Source organism: Propithecus coquereli, unplaced genomic scaffold, assembly GCF_000956105.1.
Source record: "Propithecus coquereli isolate 6110/MARCELLA unplaced genomic scaffold, Pcoq_1.0 Scaffold269, whole genome shotgun sequence".
Classification (NCBI taxonomy): Eukaryota; Metazoa; Chordata; class Mammalia; order Primates; family Indriidae; genus Propithecus; species Propithecus coquereli.
In genome coordinates this window covers 1224441-1249091 of record NW_012148274.1, presented here as the reverse complement: position 1 = coordinate 1249091, position 24651 = coordinate 1224441, and the positions used below count along the sequence as shown (strand labels likewise).

At 38.1% G+C, this 24651-nt stretch overlaps 1 protein-coding gene across 1 annotated transcript in view; it reads left to right on the top strand.

Annotated features, from left to right (window-relative positions):
- Positions 1-24651, top strand: part of LOC105812897 (ELKS/Rab6-interacting/CAST family member 1-like) — a 112869-nt gene that overhangs the window by 16889 nt on the left and 71329 nt on the right. Inside the window, exon 5 of the mRNA XM_012647445.1 lies at positions 20393-20560. Within this exon, the coding sequence (XP_012502899.1) occupies positions 20393-20560 (168 nt within the window). The remainder of the gene's footprint in view (positions 1-20392; positions 20561-24651) is intronic.

The following is a 24651-nucleotide window of genomic DNA, read 5'->3' as shown; positions in this document are numbered from 1 at the left end:
TGATCAAACAGACAAATGGAAACAACAGTGGACACTTTCAGTAACATTAATAAGTTCAAAATACTAGGTGTGTGTATATTAATAGAATCTTGCAGAAAATAATAAAGAAAATATGATCGTGACCATTTATGCATCTAACAACATTGCCTTGAAACATATAAAGCAGCACTGGGGGGAGAGAGACAATTTCAGCAATTGCGGTTGGTCATTTGAACATGCTTTTCTCAGAATTTGATCAAAGAGACAAACGGAAACAACAGTGGACACTTTCAGTAACATTAATAAGTTCAAAATACTAGGTGTGTGTATATTAATAGAATCTTGCAGTAACAAATAGATAAAAAGCAATATTTTCAAGAACCTATTGAACAGTCATAAAAACCAACCATATACTAGATCACAAAGGAAACTTCAAAATTTCCAAGAATCAAAGTCATATCGTTTATGTTCCCTGACTCCTAATGCAGCAGAATTAGAACTGAGGAATAAAGAATTGCAACACAAAACCAAAGTCTAACATCTGAAACGTGGATTAAAGGAGAAGTATAAAAATTTTAGAAGTGTTGATGGTGAGAGCACTATATATCAAAATCTGTGGAACAGAAAATAAAAATCTATTGGGTGTAACTAAAGCAATATTTACAGGGAAATGTCTCATTTTTAAAATTTATCAGACAATGAAAAGAAGCCCAGGTGTGGCAGCTCACACCTGTGATCCCAGAACTTTGGGAGGCTGAGGCAGGAGGATTGCTTGAGGCCAGGAGTTTGAGACCAGCTGGGGCAACATAGCGATACCCCTTCTCTTAAAAAAAGAAAAAAAAAGCCAGGCATGGTGGCATGCGGCTGTAGTCCTATCTGCTCGGGAGGCTGAGCCAGGAGGACTGCTGGAGCACGAGAGTTGGAGGTTACGGTGAGCTGCGATTGTACCACTGCACTCCAGTCTGGGTGACAGAGTGAGATCCTGTCTCAGAAACAACAACCACAATGAAACAAACACAGGAAAGAAAAGCAAATAAGCTAGGCTTTCAAGTCAGGAAACTGGGAAAACGATAAAATTAAATCCCCACACAATAAGAGAGTAACAAATACAAGGTCAGAAATCAATAAAGTAGAATATAAAATAATATCAAGAGGTATTTGAAAAACAATAATATAGGAATATCTCTTAACAGAATGATGAAGGAAAAGTACTAGTTACTTTTAAACCACAGAATTTTAAAATAGTATAATTATAAAGTTATATTCTAATAAGCTTGAAAAGCTAGAAGAGATAAATTTCTGGAAGAAATATGTTAATAAAATGACAAAGTAGGTTCAAGAGATAATAGAAAACAAGAGCAAGAGTCATAGAAATTAAAATGGTAATCAACCTCAATCCTGCCTCCCTCCCAAACCCTAATGCCCAGATAGCTTTCCAAGAGAGTGCTATCAAACATTTAAAAATAGGTGATCATTTTTATATTCAAGTTTCAAAACGTAGAAGAAGCAAGAAAGCCCAAGACCCTATAAAAGAATATGAGGAAAAACAAACACGTTGAATGATAACCCGTATCAGTAGTTGGTGTAATTTAATGCCACAGGGACATCAGCTGTACCTAAGTTAATGTATAATGTTTTTCGCAGTTCCTATTAAAATACCAAGCATTTTTTTTTTTTTTAGGAATTCATTTCACTTTAAAATTTCTAAGGATAAGTTACAAAAAGACAAATACTATGTGGTTCTACTTAATCACACCTCGAGCAGTCAAATTCATAGAGACAGAAAGTGTAATTGAAACGTGGTTGCCATGGGCTGGAAAGGCGGGGATGGGGAGTTATAGTTTAATGGGCATAGAGTTTTAATTTTGCAAGATGAAAAGAATTTTGGAGATTGGTTGTACATCAGTGTGAATGTACTCAACACTACTGAACTGTATACTTAAAAATGATTAGGATGGCAAATATTATGTATATTTTATGACAGTTAAAAATTTTTTAAAAATTACGGATGAATAAGCCATTCTAACATTAAAGTGCAGAAAAAGAGAAGAAAAGATGGGAGACCTTGCCCTATTAGTTATGAAAATATGCTACAGAGCCATAAGACAAACCAAGCAAAGCCAAAACAATGCACCTGAGAACAGAGCCGTATTAGCATCGGAAGGAGCAGATAGACCAGTGAGAAGAACAGTGAGTGTGAAATCAAGAGACATTTGTATGTAGGGAGTGTCGTAAACTAGTGCGAATCAAGCAACTATTGGAAAACACATTACACAGATAATACAGTTGATCACATTCTACATGCCAGATAAAACCAAGAGCTCTAGATTGATTAGAGACCTTAATGTAGAAGAGAAACTATAAAGCTTGTCATTGAAAATGTTGGGTAGGAATATGTTGGGTAGGATATCTTAAACGACTCCATCAGTTTAAGCATTTCTGTTCAGGAAAGAACACCATTGACAAAGTTAACAAATAGGTGACTGATTGGGAAAAGATTTTTTCAGAGCCTCCCCAAATAACAAAGATTAAGATACAGACTTAAAACAAGAGATGCTTGCAAATGAATAAGCAAAAGAGACTTCAGGGAGGGAGGGAAGGATTTGAATAGGCAATTAACAGACAAGGAAACATAAGTGGTAAACAAATATACCGTAGTGGTCCTCAATCTCACTAGTAAACAGAGAAATACAAATTTTGAAGACAATAAAATATCATATTTCATTCATCAAATTGATAAAATTAGAAAATGAGATAACATTCAGTGCTTGTGAGGATTTGGGCAAACAGAAACACAGATGGCATAACTGTTTCCAGTAATCCCACTCCTTGATACATTTCCCAGAGAAACCTTCCTGCTCATCCACAAGAGAACATGTTTAAGAGTGTTCACTACAGCAATGGTCCCCAACCTTTTTGGTACCAGGGACCAGTTTCATGGAAGACAATTTTTCCATGGACCAGGGGTTTGGGGGATGGTTTGGGGATGATTCAAGTGCATCACCTTTATTGTGCAGTCAAACCTCTCCGTTAACGATAATCTGTATTTGCAGCTGCTCCCCAGCGCTAGCATCACCACCCCAGCTCCACCTCAGATCATCAGACATTAGATTCTCATAAGGAGCCGCAACCTAGATTCCTCGCGTGCGCAGTTTACAGTAGGGTTCGCGCTCCTGTGAGAATCACATGCTGCCACTGATATGACAGGCAGAGCTTATGCGGTGATGTGAGCAATAGGGAGCAGCTGTAAATACAGATGAAGCTTTGCTTTCTTGCTTGCTGCTCACCTTCTGTGCAGCCTGGTTCCTAACACGCCCCGGACTCGTACCAGTCTGTGGCCCAGGGGTTGGGGACTGCTGTACTACAGTATTGTTTGTGGGAGCAGGGAATTGAAAGCAGCCTAAGTGTTTATTACTAGAGGGTTGGATAAATAAAACATACTGGGTGTGTACCATGGAGTACTATGAAAAAGTCAAAAGCAGTGATAATAGAAGTACGTGTACATTGGATTGGATCATGAATAGATATTTTTTAAAAGTAAAGAACAGGATGAGATGTATAGCATTAATATAAATTAAAACATGAATATAAAAATCACCCTCTGTATTTCTAGGATGCATGCATATGCAGTAACATTAAATACATTAGAATAGCTGCATATTAAAGGGAGAATGGGTATTGGATATAAATGAAAAAGTAATAAAATAAAACAAGAGTAGAACTTTATATGTGTCAATGACAATTTTAAGTGAATTGAGGAATAAGAGGAATTTAGTTCTTTCTCCATAGTGATAAAAGTTTAGAAGTAGTCATTGTAGTTACTGTGAGGGTAAGCTGGATAGAATATCTAACATAGATCTTGGTCCTAAGTGAGGCAGAGATTTGAAGCCGAGACCCTGGCATAAATCCAGGACTTTCCTGAGAAAGGCTGGACTAGAAAAAATTCCTCCTACTAGTATTAGTTGACAGTTTGAGAGACTGACGTGTTCACCTGGCTGGCCTCTCACCTGTCGGGAAAAAGGTCTCTCCTGATTCAGATTTGAGTTTGAATAGACGTAACTGCTTTCAAGGGACATACTTTCAACCTAGTATACATAGATTCCCACAGATAAAAACCCTGCTTATAATGAATTCATAAATCCAAATTACTTAATCACTTGTGGATTATAATCTACCGTGAGCCAGTATCAGGAGTAAGAACAAATAGAGTGATTAGAGTCTCTTAGGAACATTGGATAATAGAATGAGACTATAAACTAAATAATTAAAATAAAGGATGAGCTAGTAAACATGGGAGCACTCTCCAGAATTGATGATCAGATGAAACTTATTGGGATGTTGTTTCAGGACTACTGATAATAAAAGCTGATGATGCAGTGTAGCAAAGGTAGCACTAGCTGTTTGGTATAGTGTCTTCCAATCTTGGCATTGCCACTTAGTGCTATGTAAGTGTATAATTTTCGTGCCTCAGAAATACTAGCATTACTTCATAGAGTACTGTAAGAATTAAATGAGTTAATGTATGTGCATAGTAACATTTAGTAAATATTAACTATTAAATACATGAAAGAAGGATTTAAAACATGAGCAAAAAGCAAGATACTGTAAATAATACCACACAGTTTTTAAAAGACCAAAGTAGGATTTTAGACATGAAGTACATAGTCACTAAAATGAAAAACTCAGTATATTAGTTTAACTGTAGATTAGGAAAGAGCTGCAGGGACACTTAGTGAATTGGAACATAGATCTGATGAGATATTACCGAAAGGGCTGTGGGAAAGATAAAAAGATAGAAATTATTAAAAAGAGTGCTATGGAAATGGAGTCTAATTTTTATCTATGAGAGTTTCAGAAGGAAAGGATAGATATAATGGGGGACAATTTTAAAAGATAATTGCTGAGAGTTTTTTCTGATTTGATGATAGGAATGGATCCTTCAATTCAGGAGCAAATTATTCTTGAGCAGAAAAATATACACATTTACATACATCGTAATGAAACCATAGATAAACTGAACTTAAAAGCTGCCAGAGAGAAAAGATAGACTACCTACAAAGGATTAACAATTAGGCCAACATCAGTCTTTTCAATATCAACAACAGTAATTAGAATATGGTAGAATAAAATCTTCAAAGTTCAGTGAAAACCCTTGGCAACTCAGAATTCTGTATCCAGCTAAACTATCACCATTCTTCAGTGAAAGTTAGAATAAAGACAATTTTTTCAGACTAACACAAACTCAAGAGAGCTTACTACCCGTGAATCTCTATGGAAAGAACTGCTAAAAGATGTACATTAGAAACAAGGAAATTATATCCAGAAGGAAGAAGTGAGATAGGAGTAATAGAACTAGGAATAATAGATGAAAAGACATTAATGTAACAAGTAGGAAAAAATAATCAAATATCAATATGAGAGTTTGGCACAGACCTTACAATAATAGTGTCATTAAAGCCAAAATTCCAAAGTCAATTGAGTTTTGCTCAATAAAGATGAAGAATTTTAGAGAAAGATCATAAAAGGAAGAGCTTATCCGTTGCTTCTGCTTGTTGGTATAATGTTGGTAGATGACAAAGAATATGAAATTCTGCATTTAGATTGTTTCTGTCTTCCTGTGAAGAAGATCTTAGGACTGAAAAGTGTGGGTTATATATTTCAACAGTGGCAACAGTGGCAAAATGAAAATAAAGCCTAAGGTGTGTGAAAAGAAAAATTATAAGAAAACATAAAGAGATCTATAACCTTGCTCCTCAAAGTGTGGTCCAAAGACCATCATTGTTGACTCACCTCCGAGCTTTTTAAGAAACAGAGAATCTTGAGCCCACTTCGGGCCTACCGAATCGGAGTCTGCATCTTAGCAGCTTCCACGGTTTGAGAAGTGCTATAGATTGTCTTTTGGCTAAGACATTTTAAATTCCAGTTACAAATGAAATTACTGATCTGCTGTTGATCATTACTGAGAAGTCATAAAAATACACGAAGTTTCTGACATTGGCTTTGAGCAAATGTCATTTCGCTCTTTAAACAGGGAAGAAAGAGGATTGTCACATTTATGTACAGCCTAATCTTTTTCCTACGTGCAATTTTAGACTGGAATATTGGAGGAAAGTTTTGTGAGGACCTTGAAGTAGAAGCAGTGATTATTAAGAGCCAACATTAAAACTGGGTCATCTCAGACTAATTTTATATTCTTTTTTGGTATGATCTCTAGACTGGAAGATCAGCAATACATGGAGATATAGTAGATCTGTACTTATACAGGGCACTCTCAAAACAATGTAATTAAAATGGAGGAATGTAGGCTGGATAAGCTTATAGTTAGGTGTCTTCATGACTGTAACATGACTTTTCCCTAAAAGTGGTATTTAATGATGGATGTTAACGTACATATAAGTTTTTGGTAGAGTTCTGTACCTCTCTAAACTTAACTCTTCCTTCATTAATGAACTGGATGGGAAAAAAAAATATGAGCATTGGTGGATAATGTCCATGAATAAGAAATCCAGCATTCCAAAATAGCTTTAGAGAGTAGAGCAATGGGCTAAATCCAGCAGGATAAAATTTAACGGGATGAATGTAAAAATATTTATTTGTCATTCTTCCCTTGCAAACACACCCACCTACCTATCCCCACACACCACCCAAAAAAGCAAAACAGTCTGCTTAAGTAACCTCTCAATGTCTGTAGAGTGGCTGCCAGCAACGCAGTGCCTACCCCTCACTGCCCCATAAACCTTCTGCAATCTTAGGTTGTTTTAGAAGTGTCTGGAATAAGAAGGAGGTGATCAGACCACATGTTTAAGCATGTTTAACTGCGGAGTCTGAAACCACAGCATGTTAAGGAACAGCTGACGGGTATCTTGGAAAAGAAATGCTCTTGGCAGAACATGATAGCCTGCATGTTATTTGCATGGCTGTTAATGTAAAACAGCCTTAGTGTGGCTTAAGGGTAGAACTTGGGCTGATTGTATAAAGCTAGAGAAAAACATTTCAATTTTTTTTTTTTTAGCTTCAAGATAAGAGATATCTTTTTACTATATCTGTCAAAAGCAGAGTGTGGGCACATCTGGAGAGGAATTGCGTTCCTGGTTACTGCTGGAGGTGTTCACATACTTGAGATGTCAGTGTGAAAGGGTTATTGCATGCGGAGAGCCGGGCTCCGGATGAGAGGCTGGATTGGGTGACCGCTGAGGGTTCTTTCAGTGCCGGCGTTCTCCCTTTCTGTGATTCTAAGAGTTTTCACATAGAGCTGTAAGACGTAGTTGATCTTAGTTCTGACACCAGAATGGGGAAGTGTTGCATGTGTGTTTGCTTAGCGGGATCGAGGTAGGCTGGCTGACTGCCTTGCTTTATCAGGTTTGCAGAAACCAAGAGTAGGAACGTTTCTGTTGGAGCTACATAGCTGAGTATTACTTACTGCAGTATACTTTGTGTAGCCATTACTGTGTCTTCTTTGCTGTTAATTTTCAAGGGAAAGTGAGTGGAGAAGATTTCAACATTAATTTTTTAGATTGTAAATTTGCAAAATTTATTCCCTCCTCCCCCACTCCTTTCCTTTTTGGTAAACAAAGTACAAATAGACTACGTACTATGGAGTGGCTTGTCTCTACCCCGGCTATTCTCATGTCCCTCTGAGCGCTTCATCTTTTGTCAGGTGTGAGGCCTCAAACAGAGCTCCTTGCAGTTTGTCGAAATAGCCTTTTTCAAGGTTTGCTTGTGTGTAGTCTGTACGCGGGCAGTCCCTGGCCCAGTGCCGTCGCTCAGCCTCCCTTCCAGATGGGCCCAGTGGGAAATGTGGTGAGAGGAAACTGTGTTTAGTGATCTTGTCCAGGTCACTTAATTATTTTGGGCCTTGATTTTTCTCAGCTTTAAAATTAGGAGTTTAAATTAGATGATTTAACTTTTAAAAAAATTATGAAATACTACAGAAAAATGCAGAAAACATCAGTCAGATTTAGCATTTTTTTTTTGTTTTTTTTAAAGAGAAAGGGTCTTGCTTCATTGCTCAGGCTGGAGTGCAGTGGCATGAATATAGCTCACTGCAACCTCAAACTCCTGGGCTCAAGCGATCCTCTTGCCTCAGCCTCCAAGTCCCAAGTAACTGGGACTACAGGTGTCCGCCACCACGCCTGGCTAATTTTTTTATTTTTTGTAGAGACAGGGTCTTGCTATGTTGCCCAAGCTGGTCTCAAACTCCTGGCCTCAAGCGATCCTCCTGCCTTGGCCTTCCAGAGTGCTGGGATGACAGGCGTGCGGCACCGCACCTGACCCTCGATTTAACATGCAGACATTGACCGCATTAGGTGATCGTTAAAGGTCCTTTAAAAGAAAAAGTCCTTAAAAAAAAAAAGAAATCTCATTTTATACTAAATAGTCAATGGAAGATGTGGTTTAAATAAAAAATATTGTTAGAATGTGAGGTTTTTAGAACAAGTTGGGGCTAGGAATAAAGGGATTAGTTATATGCAGCGAGGCGGGAAGAGGGGAAATGACAGAGGAATGGGGAGAACTGAACACGTGTGGTCAGAGCTAGAAAGGGAGAATGTCATGTGGGCAAAGCCAGGGGAAAAACGGTAGGAAACGGACCATTTTTTCCCATGCAATTCATTGTGAACTACTAACGTACATTTAGATAGATCTATTTACTGATGTAAAACAAAGGAAGGTTAAGATAATTAATAGTTTTTTAACAAAATTAAGAGGCCAAAACAGCAGGGTAGCCATTTTTTTGTTCACGTCCATTGGTAGAGAAAACGCTTCTGTTTGTATTGAAGTTGGCATAAACTGTTTGCCGCAGACCTCGGTGCCTGGCAAGCGAGGTGAACGCTGTTCCTCCCACTCAGTTGATGTGAATAAACCAGGTCTTATTCCTCCCGCCAGGAGTGGTGTTAGGGTGATGACTGTGTGTCCTGCTAATCTTGGAAGGGTTTTCCTAAATATGTTTTTTGTGGTTTCAAAAATACGGACCTCACGCAAAATTATACTACAAATTTAGTTCAATCCAAACCAAAAGATCAGTTTAGAATTCAGAGCAATTAATCTAGTAGTAACAGAGTGGTTTTCGTGGTGGTTTTTATCTTGAATCTCCAGACCAGCACATTTAAATGCTGCATTGCACAAAAAAGCATACTGGGTAAAAGTGTACACGGGTGATTTGAATTGAATACTTAGTAAAGAAATTAATCATTAGGGGCTATGGACTTGGGCAAATTCTGTGCCTAATATTTAGAAAATGAAATATTTTTGATACCAAAGCCTACACCAGCCACACTTACACCAAAGGTTGTGTGTTCGTAACAAGGGTTCTCATTCTTTACCCTTTTCGGACACCATTCCTGTGGGTCTCATACTCGACATTCCCTCAGAACGGCTTGCAGGTGTTTATGACCGGTCAGGACTGGCACGTTTGCAGCCTGCTTGCCTGAGTCACAGATCTAACGTAAAAGTACAGCCGGGGCATCCAGGTCCCTTTGGTAAAGGGGCAGCAATGTGGGGTCCTTTGAGATACTGAACCATCGGAATGGGAAACATTTAGAAGTGATGAGGGCTGTTTTCTCATTGTACTGTGATCCCTGACCTGCAGATGGAAAGCCTTGTGTTTCTCTGAAATTAATGCTTACGAGAACTGGGAGACAAGCAAATTAGGCAGTTCAGACTTCTCTGCAGGGTTAAATGTTGGGGCTTTTTGCCTCTGTTGTAAGAATTTAATAGTGTATTTAGGGCATATTTTTTAGATGAGTTGCTTTGTTTTTTGCTTGTGGTTATTGGTTAGACATATTAGAAGAGGAATATTAGTATTATATATAAAACACAAACTAGACTGTAGAAATGAGTTGCAAATGATTGAGTATGCAATTTACTTATTTTTAAAATTTCTGACATGTTTACTTTTCTAAGGCTTTGACCTCCTTAACTGTGCGGAAGGGTCAACAGATTCAATAAGTACCCTCTTTGCTCCCCATAACTGATGCCCTCCAGTGGACTCTGCTAATCAGAACCAGAGCTGATACCGTCAAATAGGGTTAGCAGCGGCACAGGCTGGGTCGAGCTGTGCCTGAATGCCACATGGATGGGGTCGGCGAGTTCTTCGGCATCTCGAGCACCTGGTTGTTGGATGTCATACTCCACAAAGGTCTTTGCCCTGTGGTGGCAGTCCTTCCTTCTCGACTGAATCAATATTCCGTCTGTTCTGGTATTTCATTTTTCGACCTTTCTTCTTTGCATAGTAGAGTGTTTCTGATTTTTTTTCCTTTTTTTCCCCCTAAACATTATACTGTAAGATCTGATTTTTCATAGTTAGATGAGGAAAGACAAAGGGAAACTTAAAGACTTTTGCTGTCTTGTACCTTAGAATGCACCATCAGAGAGCTCAGTGGTGGTTATGTAATGCATCTTCGTTTTGCATTGGATTTTAATTCTCGCCCTCAGGTCTTCAGTGCTGGATCCAGGCACCCAAACTGGAAAATTTTATTGTAGCATCTCTTGGACTCACTAGGCTTGACTTACTGTACTTTTGCTGTTTGTCAGTAAAACATATTTTTAGATCATGGCTAAAGATGCTTTTATTTTTCCTTGTCCCAGAAGAAAATATTGAGTAGGCTGATCATCTTGACACATATTAACTCCTAGTTTACGTTTCATGTAGAATTCAAGGAAAGTACTCATTTAGATCTTATATTTGATTTCTTTCAGTATCACTTTGTAATTTTCAGCATGCAGATCCTGTACATGTTTTGTTAGATTTATACTTAAGTATTTAATTTTTTTGGAGTGGTTGTAAATGATCATAAATTTTGAAAATGTAAGTGCAATAATGGGTCATTTAATTTTGGCCAGTTCACAAAATAGTCATATTTTTAAAGCAAATAGAGGTATGCCTCTACTTACCTTAGTAGTACTCTTCTTTTTCTTTTTCTTTTTTTTTTTGAGACAGGGATCTGGTATATTGCCCAGGCTAGAGTGAGTACAGTGGCTGTTCACAGGTGTGATCACAGCTCACTGTAGCTTCAAACTCGTGGGCTCAAGTGATCCTCCAGCCTCAGCTTCCCAAGTAGCTGAGACTACAGGCTCATGCTGCTACGCCCGGCTTATTCTTACTAAGAAATATTTTAGGCATATAAGAACATAGATAAGATAATAAAACAAACACTTTAAAATGACATCATGATGTACGAAAGTTTTAAATTTTAACGTAGTTGGGTTTACCAGTATTTTTCCTTTATGCTGTATCCTTTGTGTATCTTTAAAAAAATCCTTTCATGCCTCAATGCCTTAAAGTATTTGCCTATATTTCCTTCTAAAAGTTTTAAAGATTTGCGTCTCCTATGTAAATCTTTAATTTACCCAGAATTCATTTTTTGTGTGTACTATGAGTTAGAGATCTTCTCCCCTTCCCCAATATGAGTAACTGGTTGTCTGAAAGTGATTTATTGAATATTTTCTTCTTTTCTCACTAATTACAATGTCACATCTGTTTTATATATTTATCGATTGATACATGTCTCAATCTGTGTGTGCTGCTATAACAAAACACCGTAAACTGGGTAATTTCTAAAGAGCAGAAATTTATTTTCTCACAGTTCTGGGGTCTGGAACATCCAGGATCAAGTGCTGTTCAGGTGTCCAGTGAGAGCTGCTCTCCTTCCAAGGTGGTGCCTTGTTGCCGCGTCCTCTGGAGAGGGGGCGCTGCGTCCTCACACGGAGGAAGGCAGAAGGGGACGCAAACCAAATACCGAATGCTGGGCGAAGCCTCTTTTATAAGGGCCTTGATCCCATTCTGAGGGAGGAGCCCTCATGGCTTAATCACCTCTAAGGCCCCTGCCTCTTAATACACTCATACCTGGCAGCCCCTGAATTTCGAAGGGGACACATTCACACCGTTAGCAGTACCTGTACGTGTGGGTCTTTTAGTGGGCTCCCAGTTTTGTTACAATGGTCTGTTGATTTATTCCTACACTAATACAATGTTTTCTAATTTTGCTTTTTTTTAAAACTTTATTGACATAAACTTATATATTTAAAATGTACAATTTGGTAAATTTTGAGATAAACACCTGTGAAATCAGCAGCAGTCAAGATAACGAACATTTTCCATTACTCTCAAAGTTTTTTGTACCTTTTTGTAATGCTTTCCTATTGTCCCACCCTAACATTCTCCACTTACTTCCCATTTCCCCCTCATTCCCGGGCAACCACTGATCTGCTTTCAGTTACTGTAATTAACTTGCATTTTCCAGAATTTTACGTGTATGAAATCATGTAGCTTCATTGGCTTCATTCACTCAGCCTGATTATTATTTTATGAGTGATCCATGTTGTAGCATGTATCAGTTCTTCATTTTGAGATTTATCCATGTTACAGTGTGCATCAATAGGTCATTTCTTTTTATTTCTAAATTGTGTTCCATTTTATGAATATATGACAGTTTGTTTTAGCATTCACCTGTTGGTGGACATTTGGGTTGTTCTCAGTGTTTGACTATTAGAAACGAAGCTGCTGTGAACATTGTGTGTAAATCTTTGTGTGGATGTGTGCTGTTCTTCACTCTCTGGTAGTGAAATGGTTGGATCATGTAGTAGGTGTATGTGTGCTTAACTTTGAAGGAACTGCCAAACTGTATTTCAAAGTGATTGTTCTATTTTGCATCCTTCCTGCCAGCGTTTGAAAGTTTGATTTTCCACATGCTGTTGATAGCTGCTAAGGTCAATCTTTTTAAATTTTAGCCATTTTAATGTGTAGTGTTATTTCATGTTCTCTTTTCGTGTGCTCACTTGCCATCTCTATTTCTTCTATTGTGAAACGCCTGTTTGTATCTTTTGTCCATTTAAAAAGAATGAATTTTGAAAGTTCTTTATCTATTACAGATACAAGTCCTTTATCAAATATATGATTTATAAATATTTTCCTCCCATCTATGGCTTTTCATTAACATATATGGTATATTAGAAAACAAGTGTTACTGAATACATTAGGGTTTCAAATTTTCCTATAGGTACGGGTTAGTTTCTGGGCTCTGTCGCGGTGATCTATTGGTTTATTACTATACCAACACTGTTCTCTTGTTTTTTAATAGTTTTGTAATGTCTTGCTATTTTGTAGGGTTAGTCTGATTTGTTCTTTTTCTCTTTGCATTTCATCGTGGGTAGTTTCCATTGCTGTGTTTTCACGTAATCTAAGATTTCTACTCTAATGTCTTATCTGTTGTTAATCTCATCCAGCGTATTTTTTACCTCAGACATGTGGTTTTCATCTTGTAGTTCAATTTGGGTCTTTTAAATATTTTTAAGCTTTGTATGTTCAGTCCTTACTCTAGCTTCTTCTCTTTCTCTAGCTTTATTGAGGTATAATTGGCAAAAAAATTTGTATTTTAAAGTCAGACATGGTACTTTGATCTATATATGTATATATATGTGTATATACAGTGAAATGATTACTACAGTCAAGTTAGTTAACACGTCTATCATCTCACATAGTTATCTTTTTTTGTGAGAACATTTCCAGTCTACTCTCTCAGTAAATTTCACGTATATAATGCAGCATTATTAATTATGGTCACCATTAGATCCCCAGAACTTATTTACCTTATAAGGGAAAGTTTATACCTTTTGACCGACATCTCCTCATTCCTCTCCCTGCCCACACACCCAGCCCCTGGTAACCACCATTCTACTCTCTGTTTCTGTGAGTTCAACTTTTTTAGATTCTCCATGTAAATGAGATAATACTGTCACCTGTGTTATTTTTGTTTTCAGTTTTCAGTGAATGATTTTTTTCCTCGTTATGGGTTGTATTTTCCTGCTTCTTTGCATGTCTAGTAAGTTTGGATTAGATGCCAGGCATTGTGAATTTCACCTTGTTGGATGCTGGCATTTTTGTATTCCTGTAAATATTATTTAACTTTGTTTTGTAATTTGTATAAATTACTTAGAAGCAGTTTTATTCTTTTGAGTCTCTCTTTTAAGCTCTGTTAAATGGTTCCAAAACTGCATTTAGTCTCGGGTTAACCCACATACCCCATCCCTTGTAGGCCAGGTATTCAAGAGGTTTACAAAAATTTAAAATAGATATATTCTTACTATTTTGGGAGAAGGGAATACAGGTTTTTTTTCCATAGAAATATGTTATTTTAATTAACATAATAGACTCATTATTTTAAATAAATATTTAAAACTGTTTAGTTCTAATTTTGTTTGTTTTGTTTTTTTTGAGACAGAGTCTCACTCTGTTGCCTGGGCTACAGTGCCGTGACGTCAGCCTAGCTCACAGCAACCTCAAACTCCTGGGCTCAAGCGATCCTCCTGCCTCAGCCTCCCGAGTAGCTGGGACTACAGGCATGCGCCACTGTGCCTGGCTAATTTTTTTATATATTTTTAGTTGTCCAGCTAATTTCTTTCTATTTTTAGAAGAGACAGGGTCTCGCTCTTGCTCAGACTGGTCTTGAACTCCTGATCTTGAGGGATCTTCCCATTTCAGCCTCCCAGAGTGCTGGGATCACAGATGTGAGCCACCGCACCCGGCCTCTAGTTTTGAATATGGTAAATACTGATAGATGTAACTTACATAAAGATCAATAATTTGGAGTCTTCAGTAATTTTTAAGAGTGTTGAGGAGTCTTGAGACCAAAAAGTTTGAGAATGGGTGCTGTCCCTGACATTTAGAACATTCAGACGCCTGAGACTCCTCCAAATGCAGAGCAGTTGCCCAAAGTGGGCTTGGAATTTTTCGATCCCCACCTCACTCTGTGTTGCGCTGAGATCTTGTTTTCTGTCTCCTTAGGCTTCTTCGAAACCCAGTCTTCTAGGTCACAGAAATAAGTAAAAGAAAAAGCAGGTGGACAGGTATCACCTCTGCTAGAAACTACCAGTTTGGGTTTCTGGTCTTTGACATTTAGTGATTTTGTGTCTGTGTGTGCGCTCATTTGCACGTGTGCACAGGCATGCTTATTTGTGAATTTAAAGAGAAGTTTGTTGTACTGTAGCATCTTTGGGGTGTTTTGTAGCAGTAAGTGTGGTCCTCCATAAATTCACATCTACCCAAACCTCAGAATGTGACCCTGTTTGGAAAGGAGGTCTTTGCAGCTATAGTTAATTAAGGATTGAGACGAGATCATACTGGACGGGGTGGGCCCTAGATCCAATGACTGGCGTCGCCGTGGAAGAGGAGAGGGCACGCAGAGACACGGCGGAGAGGGCAGCGTGGGGGGAGCAGGGGTCGGACTGGTGCACCTGCAAGACCAGGGCTGCCAGGAGACACGAGCAGGCAGGAAGAGGCGAGGACGGATTCTGCTCAGAGCCCAGCGAGCTCGGCCCTGCGACTCCTTGATTGCAGACTTCTAACCCCCAGAACTGTGAGGAAAAAACTTCCGTTGTCGTAAGCTGCCTGGTTTGTGGTACTTTGTTATGGCAGGCCTAAGAAACTAAAACAGTTGGGTTTTTCAGGATTTCTAGCCCATTTTCTGGTCATTATCGGGTATTCTTCAGGTCATTGTCAGTTATTTTAGGTATCATCAGGGAGGCTTTTAAGATACATTCTATGTCAGAAATAACACACCAAAAATAAGGTTCTTATTCTCTATCAAAAGCTAAAACCCATCCAGTCGTCTTCATCAGAAACCTGAGAAGCCACGGCTGATGCTTTTGTCTCTGTTCTCCCTCGTACCCAGCCAGTAAGATGCTGGCGGCTTTCTGCGACTGGCACCCTGTCTTCAGCTGCGCCGCACACTCTGTGCCTCCCATTCTGTGCTCTAGCACTTCTCTGCTTGTGGCTGTCTGTGAAGCGAACCCCCTTTCTGCACTTTGTTATTTGTGGTATCTCTGCTCAAAGAGTTCCCCCATCATCTTCTCACCAGCCACCCGCCATCTGCTCACGGTTCCCTTCTTTGTTCAGGCTTCTCCGCGTCCGTTGCAGACCAGCAGGCCGAGTTAAGTCAATGCTTCTTTTCTGTACTTAAGAGAAACCCTCTCTCTCTCTCGCTGTTGCGGTGCGGCAGTTCCTGTAATATTAATGTATTTATGTGATCTGTGTGTGCATCTCTCTTCTCCATCATGGCAACTTCTGCAGAGGACAGGGAGTGTCTTAGTTATCTTTGCACCTCCAGTGACCAACCCGGTATGATCTTTCTGGAGCACAAATGTGACTGTGACTTTCCCCTGCTTCACAGTCTTCAGTGACTTGCGTTTGTGAGCAGGATAAAATTCAAGCACTTTATTTTGGCAGCCAAGGTCTTTATGCCCTACTGTCTTTTAAGGCTGTCTCTTGCCTGTCTTCTTTTACTTTATGCTAAGCCATACTAAGTGAATTTACAAGCATATCATGTTCTTTCATGTTTCTATATTTTTAAACATTCTATTTCCTCTCCCTAGAAAGTCTGTGCCTTTCTCTCTGCTGTCCCTTTTATATCTAGTGATGTCCTCGTCATCATTCAAAACCCAGTTGAGACATTATTTCTTTCAGAAACCTTTCCTGACTCCCTTGACGTGTTGGTCAGCGGAGAGCTATCCCATCCTCTGTGTCCCCTCTGTTCCTTTTGTGTTGGTATCCTTTGGTGTGTGATAAAAGATTGTAATCTTCTGAGTCATATGTAGCCTTTGCATTTCAGTCCTTTCACTTGCTAGTTCTGTAATGTGGAATAAATTAACTCCTCTAGGTCCCAGTTTTATTGTCTTTAAAATAGGGATAATATTAGCTACTTTGCAGTGTTGTGTGTTTTGAGTGAGATAGGATTACTTAGTATAAAAATGTCAGCAAAATATGGTTCTTTCCTTAGGTACAGGAATAGGATAAGTTCTATATGATAATATAGATATATGATTGGAAAGAAACGGTAAGTTCTGTAATAAAGTGCTATGGGAACAGAGCAGGGAGATTGTATTAACAGTCGTCTGTTGAGGATTTGGAACGTATTTATTAAACTGGTAGCATAGGAAGAGGGCCTTGTGAGATGTGTTCAGTAGGCAGAACTTTTTTAAATGGTAGTGGTTAAGGATATTGTAAGTGTGGGACAAAATGTGCACAGTGACAAGGAAGACAGAAAGCATGGTACTTTTCAGAGAATGGTGTGGCGCTAGAATGGGGAGCCTCTGGAGGCAGGTGGGGAGGTGTGTGGCAAAGATGAAGCAGGGGTGGTAGACTGGGACCAGCGGATCACGGAGGCCCTGAGTTCTGTGCTGTGGAATCGGGGGGAGGGGTGTATTGCATGATTAGTAGTCAGAGTGTAGGATCTGAAGACAGAGCAGTTAATCTTAAATCCCTGCTCTCTCACTTACTTGCAGCTGTGAAATCTTGGGTCTGCCACCTTCTCCAAGTCCCAGTTTCCCACATAGCCATGGGAGAGCGTGAAATCTTCCATAGGGAGAAGGCAAGCGAAGAAAATACGACACCTGAGGCTAGAACCGTGACTAATGTATTGCATACAGTAGTCTTCCTTTATCTGTGGTTTCACTTTCTGCGGTTTCTTGTTACCTGCAGTCTGTTGCGGTCCAAAAACATTAAATGGAAAATTCCAGAAATAAACAGTTCGTAAGTTTTAAATTGTGCACTGTTCTGGTAGTGTGAAATCTCACATCTTTCCTCTTCATCCCACCCAGGACGTGAATCCTCCCTTTGCCCAGGGTATCCATGCTGTGTATGCTACCTGCCCATCAGTTTCTTCGTGGCCATCAGAACAGCTGTCTTGGTATTGCAGTGCTAATGCTCCAGTAACCCTTCTTCTGCTTAATAATGTCCCCAAAGCACAAGAGTAGTGATCTGGCATATTGTTGTAATTCTATTGTATTATTAGTTACCGTGGTTAATCTTTTACTGTGCCTAATTTATAAATTAAACTTCATCACAGATACGTGTGTAAAGGAAAACACGTAGTGCATGTGTGTGTGTTTATGGTTCGGTGCTGTCTGCAGTTTTGGGCATGCACTGGGGTCTTGAAATGTATTCCCCGCAGATAAGGGGGAAACCCTGTGTATGGTTGACAAGAAGGTATGTATCCTCACGTAGGTTCAGAAGTCTGGGGGCAGAACGAAGGAAACTTTAATACAGAAGAAGTAAAGTGAAATAGGTATGATTAACAAAATGAGATGATGTGTTGAAATGATTACTTAGGCTGGGGAAAAAACAAATAAAACCAGAACAGAGGTGAATGATGAGAAAGATAGGGGGATAGAGGTTGAGCTATGGACAAAGAGTAGATTTAATAGGTATAGGGGAAAGAAAAGAATGAATAGTGTTTGTGATTCAGAAAAAAGATTTTCAGAGTTTGAAAGTTCTTAGTTGGATCTTTCCAGACTATAATAGAAGTTAACTATATCATTTTTTTTCAAGTAGAGTAGAGGTAAATTAGAGATGAAAGCGTTTATTGAGTGGTCATGGTAGAACTTGTGGTGAAGAATTATAAAGGGACCCAAAAAGATTGCTTCCTCAGTTTCTGACTTGGCGAGACTAGTGCATGGAACTGGTTGGTGGAAATGGAGTTCAGCGCAGTGAAATGTGGTTTATCTATTCATATTAATACATGTTTTTCCTTTGTCGTGTAGTCCAGCATAATTTGTAAGTACTTAATGACTTAACTGTAGGAGTCTCAAACGAGACTAGTCTCCTAAGAAATTTTCCATAACAATTAATGAGCAGTAAGTGCCACCGTTCTCCACAGTGCTGGCTCTTGGATGCCTTGTATCCAAATTAGGTTACGATACAGATTGAGTATCCTTACCTGAAATGCTTGGGACCAGAAGTGTTTCAGATTTCAGAGTTTTTCGGATTTTGGAATATTTGCATTATGCTTATACTTACTGGTTGAGCATCTCTAATCCAAAAATCCAGAATGTTCCGATAAGCATTTCCTTTGAGCATCTTGTCAGTGTTCAAAAAGTTTTGGATTTTGGAGCATTTTGGATTTCAGATTTTTGGATTTGGGATGCTCAACCTGTATTAGATCTTCCTGAGGGCGTCGATGTACTCTAAATATGAAACATTTCTCATATTATCTTTTTTTTCTGTGTGGGTTAATTCACAGTCATATAGGAAAAATAATATAGGACAAGTTAAAGATGAGAGATGATTTATAGAAAAACATAGTTTATTTCTTAGATTTACACTGTCCAGTGTGGTAGCCACCAGTCATATGTGACTATTAAGCACTCGAAATGTGGCCAGCCCAAATCGAGGTGTGAAATATACATTGGACTTTGAAGACTTAGTATGAAAAAATGAATGTAAAATAGCTCGTTAATATTCTTTTAATATGTATTATATGCTTGAAATGACAATATTGCAGATAGATTAAAATGTTATTTAAGGCTGGGCACAGTGGCTCACACCTATAATTCCAGCACATTGGGAGGTCAAGGTGGGAGGATTGCTTGAAGCCAGGAGTTCGAGACTAGCCTGGGCAACATAGTGAGACCCCCATCTTTATAAAAAATAAGAAAAAATAGCCAGGGATGGTGGGTGCACACCTGTAGTCCTTGCTACTTGGGAGGCTGAGGCGGGAGGATTGCTTGAGCCCTGGAGTTTGAGGTTGCAGTGAGCTGTGATTTCACCACTATACTCTAGCTTGGGTGACAGTGCGAGACCCCCATCTCTATTGTTTTAAAAAATGTTATTTAAATTAACTTTACCTGTTTCTTTTTTACTTTTTAATGTGGTAATTAAAAGTGCCATATGTAGCTTGCAAATATGACTTATATTCTTGTTGAACAGCACTGTCTTAGGTGAAAGAAATCTACCTTCCTGTTTTGCTGTTATATAATTATATGTTTAATTATTTGATGAATTATTAGTCCTTGGTAGAAAAGCAAAAAAGAAAAAATGTTGCGTGAATATCTGTGGGTTGCTAAGAGCTTAATGAAATGTATGGTGAATGGATTTTAAAATAAATATCCTTAAATTTCTTTCTTTTTTTTTTTTTTAAGTTATATCTAACAAAAGCTGCTAAACTTCAGGCATAAAAGTAATTGGATAGCGGACTTTAGCTGGTTAGTCTTGGTGTCTAACAGCAGACCTTTGCTTTTGCCTTGTATGGATATCTAAGTGCACTATGGGTTGTTTGTCTTACGAGCATCATAGCCTATGGCTAGATTGTATTATCTGATGCAACAAATGTTATGTTATGCTTGGTGATGCTTTTGGTTTTGTTCCCGCCCCCCCAATTTTAGATTTTCTAAAGCAATATAACTTCATTTGTAAACTTGTTAGAAATATTAATTTTGATCCCCAACTCTGCTGAATCAGAAACTGGTGACGGGGCCTGGCAATCTCCTTTAACCCTCCCGGTGATCCTGATGCATATAAATTTTGAGAAAAATAGTTGTAGATTATACTACTTTTATAGAAATAACAAAACTCTTTATAACCTCTTCATAACACATCTATTTGTAAGGGACGTAATTAATCACTTTTAAAATCTTACATTCTTAGGTGGATGCCCTCCGATTGCGTTTGGAAGAGAAGGAAACCATGCTGAATAAAAAGACAAAACAAATTCAGGATATGGCTGAGGAGAAGGGGACACAAGCTGGAGAGATACACGACCTCAAGGACATGCTGGACGTGAAGGAGCGGAAGGTCAATGTTCTTCAGAAGAAGGTAAGGTGCAGGCGTTCGGAGTGCTGAGGCCTCTTCTCGCCCACGTCCTCATTCCCGCCAGTGAGCGACGCCTGAGTGCTGTCAAGGTTTCTTCTCATTCCTCAGTTTATATTTTTGCAGTTAGTTATTGTTGCAGTAGGTCGATTGTTAAAACTGCTCTGCATGTTTATTTTTTGAAATTTTGAAGTCAGCGCCGTTAGTATCTTTCAGTAGTGCTTCTCATGCTGTTTCTGAAAAGTGCCTTGTAAGTTGCCAGTGTGTTTGAACTGACATTGTCTGTCCCTCCTGTCTTTTATTGGAACTGTAATGAACTAGTATACCACACGGGATGGTGCAGTTCCGTTTACGTGATAAATAAGGTGATAATTTTGAACTGAAAAACATGCTACTACAATGAACACATAGTGTACGTGTGTCAAGGAAAGGAAAATTTCTTTTTCTCTTTTACCTTAATCATTGGAAAGAGGCTAACTCTGGAATAAATAAAAAAGTACTGATAATTGCCCCCCTTTTTTAGTGAAGATGAGGAACACCCTTGAGATAGCGGTTGTAAGAGACACTGTATTTATCGTTCATCTTTTTTTTTAAATAATAGAGTAGAAATAATTGACATTGTCCCATTTTATTTTTAACATTTAATAATAGCCAAGGAATAAAAATCTCTGTCGTGGAGTTCTACTCAGCCACAAAAAACAATGGTGATCTAGCACCTCTTGTATTGTCCTGGATGGAGCTGGGCCCATCCTACTAAGTGAAGTATCCCAAGAATGGAAAGACAAGCACCCCATGTACTCACCATCAAACTGGTGTTAACTGATCAACTCCTAAGTGCACGTATAGTAGTAACATTCATCGGGTGTCGGGCAGATGGGAGGGGGAGGCGGCCAAGGGTATATTCACACTTAATGAGTGCGGTGCGCACCGTCTGGGGGATGGATGCTCTTGAAGCTCTGACTTGGGTGGGGCAAAGGCAATATATGTAACCTAAACATTTGTACCCCCATAATAGGCTGAAATAAAAAAAAGATTAAAAAAAATCTGTTATACATCAAATTTAGCAGGTTTTTATTATTACTGTTATATACAGAGTGTCATGTCCTATATATGTAGTTTATATTAGTTTGGCTTTTATTTGCTTTCAGTAAGTGATCATAAAAATTTCATCACTCTAAAAGTTGGTTGCCTGTTATCTTGTTGGTGGGTGTTTTAAATTTTTAAAAATACGCATATCCTCACTCTTTTCTCCCTACTGCTCACTTCTGCTTACCTGTTTCTTATGTATTCTTCCAGAAATAGTCCACACATAATACATACAAGCAAAAACATATTCTCTTTTTTGTGTTTACCTCTTTTCTTGTATTCTTCCAGACACATGCATAATATATATACAAGCAAATATGTATGTGTGTGTACATGTGTTTCAATACAAATCAGCATTCCTTACTACTTTTTTTTCTTCAGTTAATATATTTTGGAACTCCTTTCAAGGGCTTGCACATTATTATTACTAATGGCATTGTATAGATGGATAATAATTTATTTAGCAAAGTCTCTACTGATGGAAATTTAGTTTGCTCAGAATTTCTACTTTTACATAAAATAATGCTGTAGTAAAAAATGTTGTACATATTTAGTTTGTACATATGTAAGTATGTTTCTAGGATAATTTCCTTGAAGTAGAATTGCTGGGTGAAAGGATATGCATTTATAATTTTGATGGGTAGCCAAGTAGCCTTAGAGAGATTGTACCAACTTTTGTTTCTACTATCAGTGGATGAAAGTGCTATTTCTCCCACGTACTTGTCTGCGAGTGTATTAACAAACATTCTGACTTTTTGCCAGTCTGATAGGTGAGAAAACAACCTGTCAGTGTAGTTGCTGTTCTTTTATTATTAGTAAGGCTGAACATATTCTTATATATTTAAAATCCTTTGTATTTTCTTTTCTGTAAGTTATCTGTTCATATGCTTTACCCATTTTTATTTTGAGTTCCTTCCTTTTAAAAAAATTGATTTGTAGTTCTTTCCCAATTGAAAAATGAACTCTTTTAGTCTGATGTGAGTTCCAGATATTTTTTCCTGTTTGGCTTTTTTTTGGGGGGGGGGTAGGTGGGGGTATTGCTACGTTGCCCTGGCTGGCCTCAAATTTCTGGGCTCCAGTGATCCTCCTGCCTTCACCTGTAGAGTAGCCGGTACTGCAGGCACTGCCACCGTGCCTGGCTCTGTTTGGCCTTTCGCTCTGTATCTTTGTGTGTGGTCTGTGTCTAGTAATCAGACCTTTTTTTATATTTATAAAGTGAGTGTTTTAAGGCGTCTGGATTTTGTGACATACTTCAAAAGTTCTCTTTTAGAGTGTCTCTTCTCTTCTATTGATCTGTCTTTGTATTCAGTTCCACTATTTTAATTTTTGTGTTTTTGTGATATATTAATAGCTAATTCTTTCCATGGTACTTTTCTTTTTCAGAATGTTCTAGCTATTTTTTCTTGCCTATTTTTCCATTTGAAATTTAGAATCAGCTTTTGTCATCCTCTGCCCTTAATTCTTTGTGTTGTGTTTTTTATTGGGATTGCATAAAATTAGTAGAACTTATTAATTCAGGGAGCATCAACAAAACTGTGGTATGGGTGTCTGTGAATTCAAGGTTTGTGCTCCTCTGAAGTGTTTTAATATTTTCTTCATATAGATATTGTACATTTATTTAAGTTTATTCCTAGGTTTTCTGTTATAAACAGTGTTATATTTTTTATTACATCTTCTGACTACTTGTTTTTTATGTATGTGAAAACTTGTGATTTCTGTATATTAGTTTTGTGTTTAGTCACCATACTGAATTCTCTTAATGTTCGGGTTGATTTTTAGTTGATTTCTTTGGCTTCTCCAAATATGCAGTGATATTTTCAAGCGATAATTATTTTAAAGTCTTCAACTTTAATGTATGTACCTCATTTTTTTTCTCTTTTCTACCAGTGCATCTGAAACCATACTAAATGATATTGATGATAATGGACATCTTTGTCTTATACCTGATCTGAATGAGAATGCTTCTCCCCTAAAATATGATGCTTGCTTTTGGGTTAGAATTCATAGATATGTTAAGAAAGTATCCATCTAAATGAGTTTTAATCAAAGATGGATACTGTTATGGATGTTAAATTTTTATCACACATATCTTTTTGGCAGCCATGAAAGTGGGTTGATTTGTGTGTGTGAGATTTTTTTAATACGGTGACATATAAATAATAGACTTCATAATTCCAAACCATTTTTTAATTTCTGATACACTTGATTATTCTATCTTTTTCTCCTATTTTGCTTCTCACGTATTTACTTCTTATTAGGCACGATAGCATGTTGGCTACTGATTTGTGTACATTGATTTCGTAACCTGAGACTTTGCTGAATTTATTCGTCAGTTCTGGGAGTCTTTTGGTGGAGTCTTTAGGGTTTTCTAGATACAGGATCACGTTGTCAATGAACAGGGATAGTTTTACCTCCTTTTTCCTGAACTGGATGCTATTTCTTTCTCTTGCCTGATTGCTCTGGCTTGGACTTCCAGAGCTGTGTTGACTAGAAGTGCTGGTGGTGGGCACCCTTGTCTCCTTCCAGTTGTTAGCGGGATGGCTTCAGCTTCTCCCCATGCAACTGCGATGTTGGCTGTGGGTTTGTCATGTATGGCTTTTTTATTAATAATCTTGAGGTGTGTTCCTTCTATGCCTAGTTTGTTGATGGTTTTTATCAAGAAAGGATGCCGGATTTTATCAAATGCTTTTTCTGTATCTATTGAGATGATCATGTGGTCTTTGTTTTTGTTTTTGTTTATGTGGTGAATTATGTTTATTGATTTTCGTATGTTAAACCATCCTTGCATCCCTGAGTGAATTATCCTTTTGATGTGTTGTTGAATTCAGTTTGCTAGTATTTTGTTGAGGATTTTTGCATCTGTGTTCATAAGGGCAAAATACCCATTTTCTTGCTTAGTTTTTTTTAAGGTTGAGTTTAAATAAACTTTTCATAGGTTTTTGTTTTGGGAGCTACATATTCATTTCATTTCCACATTTTTCTACTAAGTGTATTTTTTGTGTGTGGATTTA